At 41.0% G+C, this 22,351-nt stretch overlaps 1 protein-coding gene across 3 annotated transcripts in view; it reads left to right on the forward strand.

Annotated features, from left to right (window-relative positions):
- OCA2 (OCA2 melanosomal transmembrane protein) overlaps window positions 1-22,351 on the forward strand; it is a 351,992-nt gene that overhangs the window by 227,568 nt on the left and 102,073 nt on the right. For all 3 annotated transcript variants that reach the window (XM_065580822.1, XM_065580824.1, XM_065580823.1), the window contains one exon: window positions 689-797. In XM_065580822.1, coding sequence (XP_065436894.1) covers window positions 689-797 — 109 coding nt within the window. The remainder of the gene's footprint in view (window positions 1-688; window positions 798-22,351) is intronic.

Genomic DNA, 22,351 nt, shown 5'->3' on the forward strand with positions numbered 1-22,351 from the left:
ATAAGAATATGATCTTGGGGGGAAAAGAGGTGTCAGGAAAGGAGAGTGCAGGAATTAGGTAGAAAGTGGAGACTAGAATGATGAATAAAGGGAAAGAGTAGAACCTGTAGATTAGGTTCTAAGATTTTGGAGCAGAATTCAATAGCATGGGGTTAATTTATTTCTGTGCCATAGAATCACAGACTGCATTGGGCCCTGATTATAATGGAAATTGCATTTCAGTGTTACTGTTCCCATTACAATAAAGTTAAAACTGGGGTAGCTGAACAAATATAAACATTTTGAGCAGTCATGACCTGCAGATTCCTGCTATTCACGTTTGTGTCAAGGGCCTTAAATCTACAGTGGGCTCTGCTAAATTGTAATCACTTACCTAACATACAGTATGATAATGAAAATGTTTAAAAATCGACTTCCTTTATTATCAATTACATACGAAACAAATTTAGAAGTTGTAGCTAATGTCAAAAGATTTTTGTTGTCTAAAATAGCATTGTTTCTACAGAATTTTCTTTTTCCCCCCAAGAGAATCTTTTTCTTAACTTAAGATTTTTACTTTTCTCTCCTGTATCACCTTTCCTTTACAGTAAGAGATTTATGCTTTACAAAATGCATGCGGGATTGAAAGCGTGTACAGTATAATAAATTCTTCTGTAACATAGTTGCTGAATGTTTTTCCTACCTACAGCACAGAATAACAGACAAAATACTTCTCATCAAATGCCTGACTGTGTTGGGATTTGTTATCCTGATGTTCTTTCTCAATTCATTTGTTCCAGGCATTCATCTAGATCTTGGTGAGTCTGATTTCTCTGCTTTATCATACTGATAGACTTAGTAACAAAAATATGACATTTGAGCTTGGATCTGTTCACAAGGTCCTTTTCTTCTATACTATACATATCTCTGCCACACAGTCCTATGACACTGATCAGACCAGCAAAAAGAACAGGAGTACCTTAGAGACTAACAAATTTATTAGTACCTGCATACCGAAGAAGTGGGCTGTAGTCCATGAAAGCTTATGCTCGAATAAATTGTTAGTCTCTAAGGTGCCACAAGTACTCCTGTTCTTTTTGCGGATACAGATTAACACGGCTGCTACTCTGAAAACTGATCAGACCAGAAGTTTCCCAGATTAGGTTTTCAAAACCCGGGCATGTCCCAATTAAATCAGTAGTGACAGGTATGCTGGTGACTTCCACTCTCTGACCCTCCTTCCATTTACCAGAGAGGAGAGCCATATCAAAGGCTCAAAGGTAGGGTTCCCTTGGTGCCTGTGTACATGCTTCTCAACCTGCCAAGAGCTGAGGTACTATGTCTGACAAAAACCAAACATGAGGGGCAGAAAAAAATCATTCCTGCAGGAAAATTAAAATGTTCTAGGAGCCACTCCTTCAGTATAAATAACTCTTTGTATAACTTCAGTTTTCTGATTCTTTATTATCAATGTCAATGATTTTCATTGAGGAGACATCAAATTTGTATGGAATGTGGGGACTAAAATTAGCAATGTCCCTTGAAATAAGAGGTACCACTGAGAGGTACCTATGTATTCAACAGTTTACAATTGAGCAAAAGCTAAATGGAATTTCGTGGTTCAAAGAAAAGGTATTTTTCTGGTCCAGTTTTCAAAGGCCTGCTGCAAACAATGGAGGTATGAGAGCTTCTCATAGACAAGGTCACAAGAATCCTTTGTACTGGAAAGTGTTAGGCAACCTACGTATAGAGTTTGCTACCAGCTCCCCTTATAATTACCCACCGCCAGCAAACCAGATAACTCAGATTAAATCCCCCTCCCTCTCCATTATTTCCCCCTCTTAAATTTTTCTATTCCAAAGCTCCCCATTTTTATCTGCCTGGGTGGCAAGATAAGGTTTACAGCATGACTTGAAGATTTTCAGTTTTGGCCTATTTCAGACTAAGGCTATGTTTCATTGTTAAAACTTTTGTTGCTCAGGAGTGTGAAAAAACACCCCTGAACGAAAAAAGTGTAAATGACGAAAAGCACCGGTGTGGACAGCGCTTTGTTGTCAGGAGATGCTCTCCCAGTGATGAAGCTATTGCCCCTCGTTGGGGTGGTTTTATTTTGTTGCCTGGAGAGCTCTGTTCCTGGGTCAAAGAGCGGCTCCGCCGCGTACGTTACAACAGTGCAGCTGTAGCAGACCAGCTGTGCCATTGTAAGGTGCAGAGTGTAGACATAGACTAAAGCAATGGAGGCTGTAGGAGAGTGAGTTCTGAAGTTGTGAGGCCTTCACAAAGAACACTTGCTCAGAAGCCCTTTCTCATGTATATCTGTGGAGCTTTAGCTCAAGCACCTCTGCTGACTTCACCTGTGGAAGTATGGCGCACAGAGAGAAGTAAAGTCAACATTTTAAACTTCACCTGGAAACCAATAGGCAGGCGGTGTGGCATATACTCCTTTCAAGATACTCTTACAAAGCCATAGTTAAGGTATAGCCCCATGCAGAGTACCTGACAGTAGTCTTAGTGAGGCACTCAGGGTGGGCAGCTGAATGAAGAGAACATGAAGTGAAGTCAGACCTACCTCTTAAAAAGCACCCTTCTCTATTTCCACAAGCTAAGGAGTCTTTCCAAATCAGAAGCAGGGGTTTGGCAGTTTCCACGTTGCTTCTCTGTTCCAGTTTCTGCTGGCAACTCTCAGATACTCTAACCACCTCTTCTCCAGAGCCTCATAAGGTCAGTCAGAGACAGAGGCAGGGAAAGGGACAGCCTTTACATCTCAGAGCCTCTCTTTGATTTTTCAGCACCTGTGCTGCAGAGTGAGTGGTCTCAGCAGTCCTGTGGAGCTGGAACTGTTGTACTTCCTCAAAGGGACTCATGATACAGCATCATACCCCACTGAGAGGTCACATAAGCTGGGGGAGGAGGTAATTCTGAGTTTGAGGAGACATACCAGTGCTAGCTCCCCACTCAAATGGGCAGGACTTCCCCAGATCCTGCAGCAGGGAGGGGGGCCTCAAACCATCCCAATAGGCAACCCCCCATCCCTGAACTGGATCACATGAGGAGAGATAGGGAGGTGGTTTCCAACCCCTGTAGATGGGCATGGGACCCACCAGACCCTGGCAAACATGCGTAGAAGGCAGTGAGAGGGGCTCAGAAACCAGTGAGAGGAAAGCCCCCCATACGCTAGATCACATGAGGGGGAGGGAGGGCTGCTCAAATCCCCCTAGAGGGGCCAGGGCTCCCCAGATATGGGCACATGGGAGGGAAGAATGTGGGTCTCACTGATGTCTCAGCCTCTATTCTCCCCCACTCTCCCGAAACTCACTCCCACATCCACCATCCCAGTGTCCCACCCCTCCAGCCCCCTAGCTCCCACAGATTCCTCACTTGAGTTCCTAACCTTTCTCCCCTCCCATACCACCCATCCTGCTTTATCCTCCTCCATAACCTCCTCTCTTTACTTCAGCCCCCAACCCTTCTCCTCCTCTTTCCCCACTCCTCTGCCCCTTAGTGCCCCTTCCAGGAAGCAGTCACATGTCTAATTTTTTTCTGCAAAATATTTTGATTACATTCCCATCAAAACAGAATTCTTCCATTGACTTAGCTACTGCCTCTTGAGGAGGTGTGTTACCTGTAGTGATGGGAGAAACCCTCTCATCAGTAATGTCTACATGGAAGCACTGCTACAGCACTGCAGATATGCCTCTGTAGCAGTTTTAGTATAGACATACCCTCAGTTCAAAATGTCTTTTGTCTTAGGTGAGGGCTTGTAATTAACTTGTATTTAGGCCATGTCTACACTACAAAATTATGTTGCCTTACGTCAGCATATAGCCACCGTAGTTATTAGATCACTTGTGTGTGTGCACGCTTGGCTTCTTGTGTCGGCAGTGCACGTCCTCACCAGGAGCATTTGTATTGATTGAATTGTCAATGTGGGGCATTGTGGGATGGCTCCTGAAAGCCAGTAACAGTCGATGGAAGCAATGCAGTGTCTACACTGACACTGCATTGACCTGCCACTAGGGGAGGTGATGTTACTAAATGGGTGTAGAGAGTCACTTATATTGGCAGGAGTCAATTTAAGTGAAGATACTTCTACAGCTAGGTCGACAGAAGGTAGTTTACATCAGCCTAACTGTGTAGTGTGCACCAGGCCTTAGTTATGTTAATTGAAGGGTAAGTGTGATGCTCTGTACCTCGGGGGAACACCCAGCACCCCCATGTTCATCCTTGTAAAATGATTGTGTGGTATCCAATGTAAAGTTTGTCATGTTGGGTGTCTTCGGAAGGCTCATGATGCACTGAGCATTGTTGTTATGTGAGTAATTGTTGTCACAGTAATGTTATAGGTTATAATTTCACGTATATAGTTATGAGGTTGAAAATGTATCCTCATGGCTTAAAATAAGCCCAGGCAAAAACTCTCCAAGAGCAGAGAGGCAGTTCACACCTCGTCAGGGTATGCATGGGACAAACAAAGCCCAGCCTCACGGGAACAAATGATGCTGGCTTGGGCAGCAACAAAAGGATCTGTTGGAATCTCGAGTGAGTCACCCTCCTTCCTTTGGTCAGTTTGGGACTGCAATGAGGTAATACTCACCTGACTCTGAAGGGTGGGGGCAAAGGCAAGAGGGAAGAAAGAACATGATAAAAGGGAGAGACGTTTCCCATGCTCTTTCTCTCTCTTCCACCTACATCTACAGACACCACACCAAGCGACTGAAGCGCTGATCAAAGGGGAGAGCCTGGCTGAAGAGCAGCCAGCCAGCCTGTGGTGTGAAGCATCTAAGTTTGTAAGGGCACCGAAAGTATTAAGATCAGCTTAGAATGCGTTTTGCTTTTATTTCATTTGACCAAATCTGACTTATGCTTTGACTTATAATCACTTAAAATTTATCTTTGTAGTTAATAAATCTGTTTGTTCTACCTGAAGCAGTGTGTTTAGTTTGAAACGTGTCAGAGACTCCCCTTGGGACAACAAGCCTGGTACATATCAATTTCTTTGTTAAATTGACGAACTCATATAAGTGGGCATAACTGGACACTGCAAGATGGAGGTTCCTAGGGTTGTGTCTGGGACCAGAGATATTGGCTAGCGTCATTTGGTTGCACAATCCAAGGAGCAGCTTGCATGCCAGAGGCTGTGTGTGAACAGCACAGGGGTGGGGGTTCTCACAGCAGAGCAGGGTAAGGCTGGCTCCCAGAGTCAAGGATTGGAGTGACCTAGCAGATCACTGGGCCAGATAACACCAGAGGGGAATGTCATAGTAAGTTCACAGCCAACAATCTCAATGAGGTCTGTCATTCATTCACTTATTAGTACCTCTCTGTTTAACAGAACAAGGCAGCAGAAGGAAAGCAGTTTTTTTCGGGGGGAGGCATGTAACTTGGACCCCAAATGACCCTAAATTTGGATCACTAACACTATCCATGTCCCCATGTGGTGCACCAAATTTCAAAGTGATCTGAGTAACTATTTGGATTTTGGAACACTTACAGGTGCTGAGCTTTAAAGCATATAAGATGGCAGGAATGGAAACCCTCTAGCTGTTCTTTTGTATTGGCGCATGGACACTATAAAAATGTACATTTTTGTATCAGGGGGTAGCCGTGTTAGTCTGTATCTACAAAAACAACAAGGAGTCTGGTGGCACCCAGACTCCTTTTACATTTTTGTAAGTACCAGTCTCAGTTTGGGTCCTGTGAGGATTTAGTGGTGCCTTGCACTCCCTTTGTTAAAACTGAGACTATTTTTTTCAGGGCTTACAGCTTCGCAGTCCCTATCTCAAGTGACTCTTCTGAGGCGCACCAAATTTCCAAGGAATCCAAGTGACCATGTTGATTTTAGAGGACTTAGAAATGTCGACCTTTAAACAGAAGTAATGACACAACCTTAAGTATAATGGTGCTGCTGTGCCACTATAATTAATGTTAATGGGGGCCGCAAGCTCACACCATGAGGGCTTATTGATAACTCCTGAACTTAATTTTAACTATCAGTTACATATTATAGTTACTGAACTTTTGCTGCTGTGATTCTCCTTGGATTTTCAGTTCTCCAGTATATGGAAATAATTTTCTTAAAATACAACTTATCATATACTCTAATGCTTCTGTTAAAGTTGTGCAATATTTTTGCTCACAAAAAGGAAAGTGGATCTTAGATGGGTGTTTATTTTTCCTGCAGAATAATATGTTATACAAAAGTTAGAGTGTTAGCAATCTAATAACTTTTAACTGCATTTGGTAGAGTGAATCAGAAAGATTATAGAATTCTTTATCAAACCCCAGCATTGATATAATTTTTCCATTATGAATTAGAAATCACTAAGATAATTTGCAAAGGCTGATGTTTTAATCTAAATAATAAAATCAGCATATTTAACAGCCTTATTAAATGCTAGCTGCCTTCCTGTTCAGTTTTCTTGTATCCCTTCATTAATTTACTTAGTTCTATTTATATGCAAATACATATGTTAATGCAGTGTTAAGGCTTTAAACAAACAGAAATAGAAAATTGAGAGTGAAGGTTCCCACAACAGCCTTCATTCTGCCTCTTCTGTATTTGATTTTTTTAAAGTAACTTTTGTTTTATTCTGTTGGTTAAACCCTCCAGGGAAGATACTCATTTCACAATAGGTGTGTACAGTGCCTAGCACAATGATTTTTGACTATGGCTCATATGTGCTAGCATCATACATCAATTATTATTTATTTATATGTTTACACTTTATATGTAACAGTTGCACCTATGTAGCATTCTGTACTATTTGATGTATGATCTGGTAATGAGATGTTGTTTTTGAAGTGTATTTTTTTCCCCTGAGTCTTGCATGGATGTAACATTAACAGATTTTTTTCACATAATTTTCTTTTTTTTTTTTTTTTCTCTTTGTATGCCTTTCAACCTGTCCACAATTTGCTCCTCTGTATTACTCTAAAGCAGTGGTTCCCAAACTTGTTCCGCCACTTGTGCCGTGAAAGCCCCTGGCAGGCCGGTTTGTTTACCTGCTGCATCCGCAGGTTCGGCCGATCACGGCTCCCACTGGCCGTGGTTCGCTGCTCCAGGCCAATGGGAGCCGCTGGAAGCGGCGTGCGCTGAGGGACGTACTGGTCGCCACTTCCAGCAGCTCCCATTGGCCTGGAGCAGCGAACCGCGGCCACTGGGAGCCGCAATCAGCCGAACCTGTGGACGCGGCAGGTAAACAAACTGACTGGCCTATCAGGGGCTTTTCCTGCACAAGCAGCAGAACAAGTTTGGGAACCACTGGTCTAAAGTGAAGCTCCCATAACTTGGCTATGTGCTATTCATAGGCCACACAGTTTCTCTGCAGAACTTCCTTTCCAACTCCCTCCCCAGTAGAATGGTTTTTGAACCCAGTTTTACATTTGGCCTCCACACCATGCCCTGGGAAAAAGTTCCACAGGTTGACTATGTGTTGTGTGAAGAAGTATTTCCTTTTGTTTGTTTTAAACCTGCTGCCTATTAATTTCATTGGGTGACCCCTGGTTCATGTGTTATGTGAAAGTGAATAAGGGAGTGTTATTTATCCTTTCTCCAAACCATTCATGATTTTATAGACGTCTATCAGATCCCCCCTAGTCATTTATTTTCCAAGCTGAACAGTCTGTCTTTTTAATCTCTCCTCATATGGAAGCTATTCCATTCCCCTAATAATTTTTGTTGCCCTTCCCTGTACCTTTTCCATTTCTAGTGTTTCTTTTTGGAGAGGGAGCAGGCTGCAAGCAGTCTAGGCTGTTTCTTTCAACTTGTAGACAGGGAACAAACCAGACTTGCCTTGGCTATGGATAAAGGGGTTAAGCGTACGTAAAGGAATATGTGTGTTGGGCTCTTTGTTATTTTAAATCCACTTCTCTAAGTGCTGTGTACCTTATGGGCAGAATAAATCATGCTTTGTTTTGAAGTAGCTGTTTCCGTATCACTGCAAACACATGCTGTCACAGGCTCCGGGAGGATAGCTCCTGCAGGTGCCAGGCCCATTGTGCTAGCTAAATAACACTGCTGACAACTGAGAGTATAAACCGGAGACCCAGTTGGATATGGTTGGATCATGAGATCCCACCCCAAGGTAAAGTGGAGGCACAGGCCTGCCACATAATACAGGTGCACTTCGGGGACTGCAAGAGGGTTTCAGCAGGAGTAGCCTACTCAGGGGTTGTGACAAGTTGTTCCAGTGGTTAATTACCCTCCCTGTGAAAAATGTGCACATTATTTCTTGTGTGAATTTATCCGGTTACAACTTCCAGCCATTGAACCTTGTTATACTTTGCTAGATTGAAGGGCCTTCTATTATCAAATTTCGGTTCCCCCCATACACACTTATAGATAGTGATCAAGTTACCTCTTAACTGTGTCTAAAAATTATAAGATTGAATTGGTGAACTCCTCTGTGCTCACACTTGGGTTCCTCCTTGAGAATTAATTCTCATTTGTATTTTAGATTCACTGCAGTTCAAACCTTTGGCTGTGCCATACATAGCGTTGTTCTTAACTTCCAGTAATTCTGTAAAATTTTGTCCTTGAAACCTGTGTTGAGTGCTGCTCGGCTGCACCCTAACATTGGCCCTTTGAGTGTTCCTCTCATGATCAATGGGATCTTCTATTGTTATAACATTTAAATCCTGTGACCCGAGCACTGTAAAAAGAGTGCATTCATTGTTTTCATTTCATTTAATCTGACTTTTGCTTTAGTCAGTAAACTAGATTTTACAGGCCTCCTCTTTATTTTATTGCCAATGCATTACATTTAGAAATGTGTTGAACTATTGTGATTACAAAAGGCCCTTGTTGTGTTGTCCTTTCTTTGGAAACCACTTGTTATATTTACTGACTCGTTTACATAATGCTCAGGAAGTTTTGAAGAAATTGACAAGAGAAATTAAAGACTATAATTCGAAAGGGCACCAGCAGAATAAAACCAAATGACGTCCATAGAGTGTATTATGCAAATTAGAGTGGAAGTTTTGTCTTTATACAAAAATGAGTGACACCTCCAATTCAGCTCGGTGAGTTTTGCCCATGTAATTTCTCTTGATTTTCAGCCTGCTGTTGTTTAAACAGACATGCAGATTGCCAGCTTTTACAGTAGTTTCAATGATTGAACTAGTGATTATAACAGACTAGTGGTTGAGTAGCCAAGTATAGCGCTTGCTTGGAAAATTGCCTAGTGATGAAGAAAGCTCTATGTTGCTCTGGAGTCTCACATAAACTTGATTAGAAGTTATAGTTGTTACATTGTACAGTTGTACAGAAGTTACATTCAAAACTAAAAATTTGAATGTAATATGCACTGCACCAATGTTTGTTCTGCTTAGAAACACTGAGCCTGATTCTCCAATCACTGCACCCTATGAAACCTAAGCATCTTCCATCCCCTACTTATGGGTTCTTGTTTAACATGTTTCAAAAAGTGGATCTCAGAGTTCACTAGTTCATAGCAGAAGTGGTTCTTCCTCAGTACAGTTGAGGCAAATAAGCAGGGAGCGATGTGTACAGAAGCTTGCACAGATGCTGACAGTGCTGCACCTAATTCAGATGACTTAAATCTACAGGTCCAGGACTAGGCAAACCTACCTATGAGTGACAAATAGGAAACTTTTCATAACCAGTTAAGTTCTACACAATTTAAACTTTGTGAAAAAGTCACATCCTTATGCAAAGAGAATATTCCAAATGTGAAATGAATGTAAACTGGGGGGTGTCTTTCTGAGAGTGTAGACAGCCTGAAAAAAATGAGGTGTCTATGGGTTATTGCCCCAATCTTGTTACCAGGACACCGTCTGAGCAACTGACCTGTGTATTAGGGAGTTCCTTTGGGGTGGGTGTGAAGGGATTTTCCCCACCGGCCACCCCACCTGAGGCAGGGCTGTGTAGGGACCTCCAGAGCTGCCAGGGAGCAAAGAGGAGGATTTATGCCAGAGAGAAGTGCAGACAGCCTCCATTCATCTTGAAAGGAGTGTCAACTCTAATAATCTTTGTCTTTCTCAGTTTTACGCCTCAGCTTGCTGTTCTAGAATTCTGGGAGGCTATAGCCACCACCCAGCACTAGTAGTAAATAGGGTAAATCTTCTGATACTGCCATACTGCATGGTTGTTAAGGGTTGTACAGCCCTATCATCTTTCATGTGAACTAAACTAATGTAAATAGTAATGTGTAAAACTAGATTGATGCTAGGTAAAAAAAGAATGCGGGGGGGGGGGGGCGGAGTGGAGGGAATGTTTTGACATTTCAGTTTAGAAATTAAATGTTATATCAGATGAGTTTTAGGGATACTTAAGGTGAAAGGTCACTAATTTAAAAGTTTGCTGCTGTCTTGGGTTTCCTTCTTCCAAAATGTTTGGAAGCACATTTTAAATAACTGATTTAGGGTAGCACATGTTAGCTTAGGAATCAAGAATATCAACTGTACTGGGAAGGCATCTAGAATATTAAACAAAAAAAGATTGTGTATCACACATTTTAAGGGAGGCTAAGGCTTTGTGCCAAAATAAAAATTCTCAAGGTTCATTCAGTATTCATAGCCTATTTCAATGTGCCTTTTGTGTAAAAAGTGATTTATTCTCTTTAATCATTTGCAGAATTTAGCGTTTTCTTCTGAAGTATCTAGGGGTGAAATATTAATAATTTCCCATACAAATGAGTTTATAGGTATTGACTGCAAAGTAACTATTCACAGTGATATTTGAATCTCACCCGCATTTAAGTTCTTAACAGCTAATATTTCTTCTTCCATCATTTTACTTCTAAAGCATTCCCATATGGTTTAGTAAATTAGAGGGTAGGACAGAAACTCCAGGAACCATCCTTCTTTCACAAAGCTTTAAATAAAAGGTTGAACAAACTAATTGCATGAAAAATACTTCATACATGTTAATGCTTCTGATTTTTTGGCCCTAATACATTTGTCTGAGGGAGACCTTCACTATAAATTGCATAGCTGATACTATTTATGGGGGTGGTGGTGGTGAATTAGAAGAACTTTAATTTTACTAGGCTCTGCCTGTCTGGATTTAGGCTCTTATCCAAGGCCCACTGAAATCCGTGCAAGTCTTTATGTTGACTTCACTGGGCTTTGGATCTGATCCTTAGTCTATTGCATACACAGTGTACTGATGAAATGAGGACAATTGAAAACTATAGACTTCTCCATTTGTTTATGATAATGTGCACAGGATTATCTCAATTATGTCTCCATCAGTAGTCATGAAGGAATGTCTCTAGCCATTCCATTGTTTAACTCTATATAATATCTTTTGGTTAGTTCTGAACTCTACCATGCCTCAACCAAAGGCCCCTCACTGTTCCTAGAACATTCTAGCCAGTTCCTTTCTGACCACAGTCTGCTAAGCAGGTCTCCACAGGAGTTGATTAATGCAGTTCCAGCTCTCATTGCCTGAAACCTCTCTTGCCAGACACTGGATATCCTTTTTCCTGACTTCCAGTGAATACCAGCTGAATTGGCTGGGAAGCTCCTGCCTTCAGTCAGCCCTTTCCTCAGGAGCTGATGGTTGAATGTCTGTTCTCTTCCCTGGTCTGCCTGCAGGTGAGCTGTTTTGCTCCCCTTTTAAATTCCTCCTCCAGCTTTGTGCAAGCCTTGCAGGTGTGATGGGATGGAACTGGTTGAGCCCAGAGCAGCTCCTTTAACCCCCTGTGGTCCTGGGTGGGGTTTGTGTACCCCATCACACCATCCCAATCTCTTTTGTATGTAGTAATTCCTCTTGCTAATTTTTCACAAGTGGTTCTCCTGCCAAAATTAAGCTGCCAGTTTCTACAAGTGAGGCTGTCTCCTTAACTCCTGGCGTGAAAATGATGGACAGCAGAGTGGCACGTTGAGGCATTCTGACTTTTAAGGATTTCCACCCATGAACTGCCTTCTATTATTTCATCTCTTACGGCATGTAGCAGTGCTGAGTTAAGCTGACTGGAAGCCGTGTCTTGGATTCAAGAACAAAAAGGCACATGAGTGACTTGCACATTTTATTTTGCTGCTCTCTGATGTACATCATGTAGAGATTTGACTGCCATGTGGAATAAATACTAGCTTTCTGTTTTGATTTAAGTGTGTAGGTGTTAAAAAGAGGGTGAACATAATGGTTTTTAAAGTATTTGGCTTATCCTTATCTGACTGTTTTATATATATAAAAAAGACACCATTCTGCATAGCACAGAGTGATAGAGTGATTTATAATTGCGTGTACAAATGCCTATGTTTTCAGTACAACTTTTGTTTTGTGAAATGTACCCTTTCAATCTAAATATTCAAACCCCCTTCATTTTATTTTTTGACTCATAAGGATGATGTAGGATATATATTTTAATATTTGTCTTTTTAAAAATCTGGCAGCTTTTACTGAGGGAAGGCTGTGTAAAACGATGCAGGCATATATACTTGTGTAACATAGGAAGTCATGTAGCTGTTACATCTGTCCATACAAATCTCCTGTAGCTAGGGCACTGGTAGTGACCTGAGGCATTTGGCCATCTCAGATGTCAATGTTTAATTGTGTTTTTCACAGAATTCTACCTTAAATATCATCACACCTTCTATCACTTGGGTTAAACAGGACTATCACAAGATTAGTGAGTGTGGACTTTGTAATGCAATGGTGGATGTGATTTCTCCACTCTGACCCCACAGTGACCAATTGCTATTATTTTAACAAAAGATTACCTGAATAAAGTCCAGTTGACCTTGGAATTTTAATCTGGTGTCACTCATACTGTGGATGTGCTGATCTGTGGCTGAAAAGCAGCTGGTCTTGTTGTGTCTCCTTTTCTCCTCATTCTATGGTCTTTGCTTTTTCATTTGATCTCTTCCCTCCACCATGGGTTGCGGTTTCTTTTCAGCTCTCTCCCATTCTTTCCATTCACTCATGCTGGATGAAGCTACCATTGTCACATTGCAAACTGCCCTACACAATCACCATCACAGTTTCATCCCTGAGGCAGTCTTAAAATGTGCTACTGCAAGTGGCATAACAGCCTAGAAATCATTTATATATAGTGAGACCTGTTTTAAGAGGCCAACAAATATCACTTACTTAACAGAAGAGATCTAATAAAGACGGTACAAGATTGTGTTCAGGCAATGTTAGAAAGTCTATTAAAGATTAAAAATACTTAGCTGGTGCCAACATTTATTATTTCTAAAAACTTAACACATGTTCATACAATTTGTGTATTCAGGTACATATGGTAAAATAACAGCACTAAAATTAAGATGCTTTAAAATACTTCAGTGCAGTACCATTTTATTTTACATTCAGAACTTTTAGAAAAAGAGAGTCCAGCAGAAGGGGTTCTTTCTGAGTGGAATTTTTCAGCATTTTAGTCCACATACATGATTTTGAAATAGCATAGAGAGTACATTTATAAAGTTGTGGATGATACCAAGCTGGGCGGGGTTGTAAGTGCTTTGGAGGACAGGATTAGAATTTCAAATGATCTTGGCAAACTGGAGTAATGGTCTGAAATAAATAGGATTTAATTCAACAAGGACAAATGCAAAGTACTCCACTTAGGAAGGAATAATCAATTACACAAATACAAAATGGAAATGACTGCCTAGGAAGGAGTAATGTAGAAAAGGATCTAGGGTTATAGTGGATCACAAACTAAATAAGTCCACAGTGTAATACTGTTGCAGAAAAAGCAAACATAATTCTGGGATTTATTAGCAGGAGTGTTGTAAGCAAGACAGGAGAAGTAATTCTTCCATGCTACTTAGCACTAATAAGGCCTCAACTGGAGTACCGTGTCCAGTTCTGTGCATCACACTGTGGGGAAGATGTGGACAAATTGGAAAAAGTCCAGAGAAGAGTAACAAAAATGATTTAAGATCTAGAAAACCTACAAGGAAAAATTGAAAAACTGGGTTTGTTTAGTCTGAAGATGAGAAGACTGAGTGGGGACATGATAATAGTCTTCAAGTATATAAAAGGTTGTTATAAAGAGAAGGGTGATAAATTGTTCTCCTTATCCACTGAAGACACGATAAAATGTAAATTTTAATTTAAATTTAATTACAGTTTAAATTACAGCAAGGGAGATTTAGGTTAGAAATTAAGAAAAACTTCCTACCTGTCATCGTAGTTAAGCATTGGACCAAACTACCTAGGTAGGTTGTGGAATCTCTGTCCTTAGAGGTTTTTAAGAGCAGGTTAGACAAACACCTGTCAGGGTTGGTCTAGATATACTTAGTCCTTCCATGAGTGCAGGGGACTGGACTAGATGATGTATCGAGGTTCCCTTCCAGTTCTACATTTCAGTGATTCTATGTCTTTAATTTCATTAATGGATCCAAATAGTTCCACATTTTGTGTGTATCTGTCTGATCTCTCTCTCTCTCTCTCTCTCTCTCTCTCACACACACACACACACACACACACACACACACACACACACACACACACACACACACACACACACACACACTCAGTGTTGATGTGTACTCAGGTTGCATGTGTGGAGTGCATGTGTACTCAGGTTGCATATTTTTGTGGAGGAAATATGAAGCTGTAATTAAAGTTTTGTATTCTACTGTGAGGGAGTTTAATGTGTTGTGTGTTTTTTCTTGTGTTGGAGGCCGATGGAAGTTCCTTGTGAAGATGTGGAATCTAACACCATCCGTGGAGATGTGTTTGGGCATTAGTGAGTGGTTAAGAGATGTTCCATAACTTGGCATTCCCTAATTTTTAGATATGACATCCCTAGCAAAGTTTCATCCCTTGTAAACAAATTTTCATTTGGGGAACATCCTGGGTTTTTGATACAGCACATATAAGATGTATAGTTGTCCCCTCTTGATGGGGTTGCTGGAGTGCTGTTGTGCCCCAAACCTTCTTAATATACTTAATAGCATGCAAGGTGTACCATGACTTGAAGGAAAGCACTGAAGACACGTTAGTTGCTAGCCCTGAACGTACCTGGTGGGTCCCAAAAACACACACATGCACAAATCACACACACACACACACAAAGTTATGAGTAATAGTGGTCATTTTGACTGAAGAAAATTTTTGAATACACTGGAAAAGATAGGAGAAAAATCATTAATAATGGTGTTTAATTGCAAACTGATTTTGTTAAATGCACACTCATCACTAGCTGGTGGGGAGTTTTAACTATATGGAAAATGCCAATTATAACAGGCCAGCCATTTATCAGCAGAAAGGAACTGACGAAAAGTGAGAGACAGGGGAAAAGAGTTTTCTTAAAGGGCTAATTTTTAATTAATTTCAATTCATAAATCAAGTAACAGAATTATTTACAAATTCCAGAAAATTCAGTCTTTACTCACAAATAATGTGCTGTAAATTTGGGAAAGCTGCACTGTATTCATCTTGCAAAACAAAGAGGCTGAATATCTTCTTTAATTGTAAAATAGACTCCAGCCTTAATATAGAGGTACTATTTTACCTGTATAATACACACATACCCGTTATATGCACAAATGGCTGTGTACATACATATTCCCACTGCATGTGGTGGTGATACCAACATAACTAATTGGAGAACCATGTGAATTTAATACATGGGCCTGCAATGGCAAAGAATTCATCTACTCTGGGACTACTTCTAAAATTCCACACCTTGAGGCTTCAACAAACAACCGCCTAAAAAGAAAAAGGCAACCTGTCAGAGAAATTTGTTTCTTTGTTTCTCTCACATGGGGGAATTTCCATTCAAAATTACTCTGGCCCAAGTTCTAGAATGGGGCAAACTTCACCAGTGATGGGTTTAAATTTCAATATCTTGTCGCTGCACAGGGCTAGCAATGGAATCTGTATACAACTGGATAGGGAAACTTCCAACCTTGCTAATGGAACCCAGCATCTGTTTTGCACATTGATATTAGGCTTTCAAATCATAACATTTTTAGGTAGAGAAAAATACTTGTGGTTATTTATACAGATTTTCATGTCTCCCTCTGGGCTCTATACTGCTAGGCTAATATTAAATGAGGCCTCAATCTGGTAAACTATTTAGGCACATGTTTAATTTTAAGCATGTGAGTAGTCCCTTTGAAGGCAAGAACAGGGCTGCAACTCATAGTACTAACATTTTTTTGAAGCTCAGTAAAACGTAGCTAAAACTTTTTCTGTAACATGTTCAGAATAAATGGTATTATTGTGTAGTATTGTTTTTATCACCACTTGTTTGGGATGATCTACTTAATTTACTAGTGACTTTGCCAGTGCAGTCACACCAAACTCATGCTAATATCACTTTGTATTCTGTGTGTGTGTACCTATATGATATAAAAAAAAAGTTGTCTTCACTGCAAATGTGTCTGATGACTTGCACAAATGGAAACTCTGGATGTGCCCTTAAGATTTTCATGCAAAGAAAACTATTTCAGATTACAACAATTAAGATGCATATATGGTTTCTAAGGATTTCAGATTCTTAGAAGGATGCCTATTTCATCAAGCTTTTCAATTTGGATGTAAGCCAAATAATATCCCAGTTATTAAAAGCAACAGTTTTTTCTTAATTAGTCATTTGCAAAGTCTGCAGCTGCCATGGTTATCTTTCCCCTCTCCTTCCTCATATTCTAGACACTAATTCACGTGCTTGATTATTTTCAAAATAGAAAGTCAGCTTTCTTTTGGGCTGCAATAATATTCTGTTTGCAATGAGAGATTTTTCTGTTCTGAAGATTTTCTTTCTCAGTAGAGTTTAATGTCAACTAAACCAAAGCACAAAACTATTTCTGTTTTTTCCTGGGGCAGTGCAGAATATGTGCACATCCTTCCTGTGTAGGAGGCATCACAGAATTTTCAGAGTGCATGATACATTAAAGTTTCATGATAGTCCTATTTCTCTACAATCAATAGAAACTGTAACTGTATCCCGTAGAAACCATAACTGTACAGAACAGGAGTTTAAGATCAGTCCATCAAACAAGAAACACACTGACTGATTTATCTCTCTCTCTCTCTCTCTCTCTCTCTCTCTGATCTATTATATTTCTAAAACACAAACCATGTAGGATGTAATAGAAATGGGATGAAATTTAATAGTGCAAAGTGCAAGGTCATGCATTTAGGGACTAACCACAAGAATTTTTGCTGTAAGCTGGGGACTTATCAGTTGGAAGTGACTGAGGAGGAGAAAGACTTGGGTGTATTGTTTGATCACAGGATGACTATGAGTGGTCAATGTGATGCAGCTGTGAAAAATGCTAATACAGTCCTAGGATGCATCAGGTGAGGTATTCCCTGTAGAGACATTATACAAGGCATTTTTGAGACCTCATCTGGAATACTGTGTGTAGTTCTATTCTCCCATGTTCAAGAAAGATGAATTCAAACTGAAACAGGTGGAGAGAAGGGCTATGAGGATGATCGGAGGAATGGAAAACCTACCTTATGAGAGGAGACTCAAAGAACTTGGCTTTGTTTAACCCAGTGTTTCTCAAACTGGGGTCGCTGCTTGTGTAGGGAAAGCCCCTGGTGGGCCGGGCCAGTTTGTTTACCTGCTCCGTCCGCAGGTCCAGCCGATCGCGGCTCCCACTGGCCGTGGTTCGCTGCTCCAGGCCAATGGGAGCTGCTGGAAATGGTGCAGGCCAAGGGACTTACTGGCCACTGCTTCCAGCAGCTCCCACTGGCCTGCAGCGGTGAACCGCAGCCAGTGGGAGCCGCGATTGGCTGGACCATCGGACGGGGCAGGTAAACAAACCGGCCCGGCCCACCAGGGGCTTTCCCTACACAAGCGGCGACCCCAGTTTGAAAAACACTGGCTTAACCTAACCAAAAGAAGGCTGAGGAGAGAGATGCTTGCACTCTATAAATACACCAGAGGGATAAATACCGGGAAGGCAGAGGAGTTATGTAAGTTAAACACCAATGTAGACACAAAAACAAATTGAGAGTTTATATCCATCAACAAGTTTAGGCTTAAAGCAACAGAGGGTCCTGTGGCACCTTTAAGACTAACAGAAGTATTGGAGCATAAGCTTTCGTGGGTGAATGCCCACTTCATGAGATGCAAGTCTTGATAGTTTCCCCATGGACGCAGATAGTTTCTGTGTCCCTGCAGGGTACAATGGGCTCTGAGAGTCTTGAATAGAGTAGCCAGTCTCCAAAGTACCCTAGTTCCTTAAAATAGTTCAAGATTAGGGAATGGACCCTAAACTGGAGCAAGGGTGAGCGGGAAGCCAACTGAGTGCACAAAGCTCTGACGTGATATGTTCTCCATAGCTAGTCCATCCCCAGAGGCTGTCTGCCACGCATTGCACAAAGTGGCGTTTCTAGTTAACTTTGATAGACACAGACAGTCCTGGGGAAAGGAAGTTACTCTAGTCCAGTCAGAACACAGTAAACCCACGGAGTGATTAGGTCTGTATCAGTGGGCGTGGTCCCCTGGTTAGCTGGATTTGGAAGAAGGCACCATTTCAGTCTGGTTTCCATGGACTAGGGCTAAGTCTAGTGATACGTGGAGGCCTCTTAAGGCAGATGATTTAAGAGTATGGTCAAAGTCTTGATTAAACTCCTTGAAGTGTTTCCCTGTTCCTCACTTCTGTTTTGCCTGGGACACAGTATATGATGACATAGATTGCGCCTTCGGAGAAAGAGATGGAAAGTTGTGTGTAATTATAGTGCGGGGGCATGATAGCATAATAATTTCTTTCCTAGTGTCTCCTATACTACATATGTTTAAAAAAGAGAGAGGTGATATGATTGCTCCCTGTACAGCTGCACATGTGAGAGCTTGAGGGCTAGGAGCTGCTACCCATCACTACTCTCTGGGATCTGCTAGAGAGGAATGAAGAAAGCCACACTGGAGGCTGTCTTGTAGTAAACATGTGTGTGTAAACCTAATACAGTTTATAAAGACTGGCAGTAACTTGTAGAAAAACATCCTAATAAAACATTGGCACCATGTTAACAAATGAGTTACAATATGCTTCTCTATGCAATTCAGTTACTTTACATAAACATTAGCAAATAATTATTCCCTCTGTATAGCACATTTAAGGTGATTTGTCTTCATGACAGGCAGGAAGAAACAAAAAAATGCCAAGATATTTACACAGATTGCTCCAGAAATATTAAGAACTGTTAGTTCTTAAATGTTCCAGGTTTGCTAAATGTTACACTTGTGCAATATGGGTCTAAAATGCTGCCATTTAGCACTTGGTTTGTATAGGTATAAATGTTGAGGGTACGATAGGGGCAAAGGTGGTGGAGAATCAGGGCTTTGGGACCTAATTTTACCTTTAGACTTGAATCCAAAACTCGTATTGACTTTATCTATGTGAGGACAGAACATTGCCTCTCTGTTTGGTTTTGCTGTGGTGCAGTAGTGGCTGAGACTAGATAGTTGAGAGAGAAATCAGTTAATTCATGTGAACCATTAATTCATCATAGTCTTTATTTATACTGAAAGATCTTTAGCTATGGTGAAGATCACACCAAGCAAGTCGGAGTTAATTAATCATTTAATTTGCATTAATAGCTTATACTTTGTTTTTAGTTTGGAAGGCAGGAAGGATATAATAGAGTTGTCAATGGTGATAGCCAAGGGATGCGATGGACAGAGATTAGGAGTTCACCCCTTCTGTGGATACTGCTAAAGCATCCCTGACCTTGAACAACTTTTCTTCCTGTGGCTTATAAATATTTCTAAAGAGCTTAACTTCTTGCCTTTGGAATGCCCAAGATCAGTGTTTCTCAAACTGAGGTCGCCGCTCGTGTAGGGAAAGCCCCTGGTGGGCCGGGCCAATTTGTTTACCAAGAATTAACCCGTCCGCAGGTCAGGCCGATCGCGGCTCCCACTGGCTGCGGTTCGCAGCTCCAGGCCAATGGGGTCTGCTGGAAGCAGCGGCCAGTAAGTCCCTTGGCCTGCGCCGCTTCCAGCAGCCCCCATTGGCCGGGACCCGCAATCGGATGGGGCAGGTAAACAAACTGGCCCGGCCCGTCAGGGGCTTTCCCTACACAAGCGGCGACCCCAGTTTGAGAAACACTGCGCTAGCAACAGAGAGTCCTGTGGCACCTTTAAGACTAACAGAAGTATTGGGAGCATAAGCTTTCATGGGTAAGAACCTCACTTCTTCAGATGCAAGTAATGGAAATTTCCAGAGGCAGGTATAAATCAGTCTTGAGATAACGAGGTTAGCAGTTGAGGTGTGAACACCAAGGGAGGAGAAACTGCTTCTGTAGTTGGATAGCCATTCACAGTCTTTGTTTAATCCTGATCTGATGGTGTCAAATTTGCAAATGAACTGGAGCTCAGCAGTTTCTCTTTGGCGTCTGGTCCTGAAGTTTTTTTGCTGTAAGATGGCTACCTTTACATCTGCTATTGTGTGGCCAGGGAGGTTGAAGTGTTCTCCTACAGGTTTTTGTATATTGCCATTCCTGATATCTGACTTGTGTCCATTTATCCTCTGGCGTAGTGACTGTCCAGTTTGGCCAATGTACATAGCAGAGGGGCATTGCTGGCACATGATGGCATATATAACATTGGTGGACATGCAGGTGAATGAGCCGGTGATGTTGTAGCTGATCTGGTTAGGTCCTGTGATGGTGTTGCTGGTGTAGATATGTGGGCAGAGTTGGCATCGAGGTTTGTTGCATGGGTTGGTTCCTGAGTTAGAGTTGTTATGGTGCGGTGTGTGGTTGCTGTTCACCAGCAACCAACCTATTCACCAAAGAGAAACTGCTGAGCTCCAGTTCATTTGCAAATTTGACACCATCAGATCAGGATTAAACAAAGACTGTGAATGGCTATTCAACTACAGAAGCAGTTTCTCCTCCCTTGGTGTTCACACCTCAACTGCTAGCAGAGCACCTCACCCTCCCTGATTGAACTAACCTCTTTATCTCCAGACTGATTTATACCTGCCTCTGGAAATTTCCATTACTTGCATCTGAAGAAGTGAGGTTCTTACCCACGAAAGCTTATGCTCCCAATACTTCTGTTAGTCTTAAAGGCGCCTCTGTTGCTTTTTACAGATTCAGACTAACATGGCTACTCCTCTGACACTTGACTGCGCTAGCAGTTAAAGTCAAGGGGGAAAGTGTTTATATAGTAGAACATAACATAATATATAAATGACTATTTTACAAATCCATTAAAAGGCAATGAAAATTCCTAATCAGGATCCAATATTATGTGGCTTTATAAAGGCCTTTCTTGACATTCTAATGAGTGCTACATAACTAAAAGAAATTTTCTCTCTAATTTTATACATGCAGTATTTTCAACAATTGTGCTGTGCTCCAAGGATCACAATTAATCTAAAATTCCCTTGAAAGCATGCAATATGTTATTTAAAGTTCCAAAACTACATATGTATTGGAAGAATAAAAATTGCATCTCCTGTGTAAGGGAATCTTTGTATAGAACTACAGTGGATCTCTTTCTTTAGGAATTGAAGGGCATCAGTCAACATTTGCTAACTTCATTAACGGAGAGGATATTTGATCTGTATGTTTCTATTTTTATTTTTTAATCAAATTTAGATGGAATGTCATTGAGTTTTAATTTTAAACCTTTGGATTTTCTTAAAAACTAGGCTTTGTTTGCCAGATGCTGGGAATGGGCATCAGGGGATGGATTACTTGATGATTACCTGTTCTGTTCATTCCTTCTAAAACACCTGGCATTGGCCACTGTTGGAAGACAGGATATTGGGCTAGACGGACCATTGGTCAGACCCCGTATGGCCATTTTTATGTTCTATGTTCCTTGGGGACAAGGGAAGCAGAAGCACATATGTACCAGATGAATGGCCCCAGATCTTAAGTGCATGGAATCAATCTGCTGTATTTTGCTATTTCACAATATCAATGAGCTAGAAGTGGCCTCTTAGAAGGCCATTTTATGTATCTATCTACCCTGTGGCAGGATCTTAGTATCTCTAAATCATCTTCAGTACTTGATTATTAGTTTTGACTTTAAGATTTCTACCAGGAAGGATTTTTTCCCCCAGAGATATAATGTTCCAACTATAACACTTTGATAGAGATGTAGGAAATAGTCACAACAAAAAGAGAAATAACTTGAAATGGTGAGGAGCTTTGTGCATATCATTAACAATTCAAAAATGATGTATATCAATAGTTTTTCATCCAAATATTGGCCCCTTATCCAGTCGAGTTTCCTTCTGAGCAAAAATGGGCATATGCCTAGTGAAAATTCTCTTTGAAATCTGGTTTTTTAGCTTGAAATTTGGCATAGTCCCTTGGCAAAAATTGCCATTTCATGCACAGACAGTTCCAGAATACATTTTTAAATAATGTTGACAATAACCCTAGAGTATGAGTCAGGAAATGCTGTGGTTGTTTTCCCTGGTTGAATATTGACCTTTGAGCTTTTAGACATCTGTGGATGAAAAGAAGTGTATAAGT

Source organism: Chrysemys picta, chromosome 1 (assembly GCF_011386835.1).
Source record: "Chrysemys picta bellii isolate R12L10 chromosome 1, ASM1138683v2, whole genome shotgun sequence".
NCBI classification, from domain to species: domain Eukaryota; kingdom Metazoa; phylum Chordata; order Testudines; family Emydidae; genus Chrysemys; species Chrysemys picta.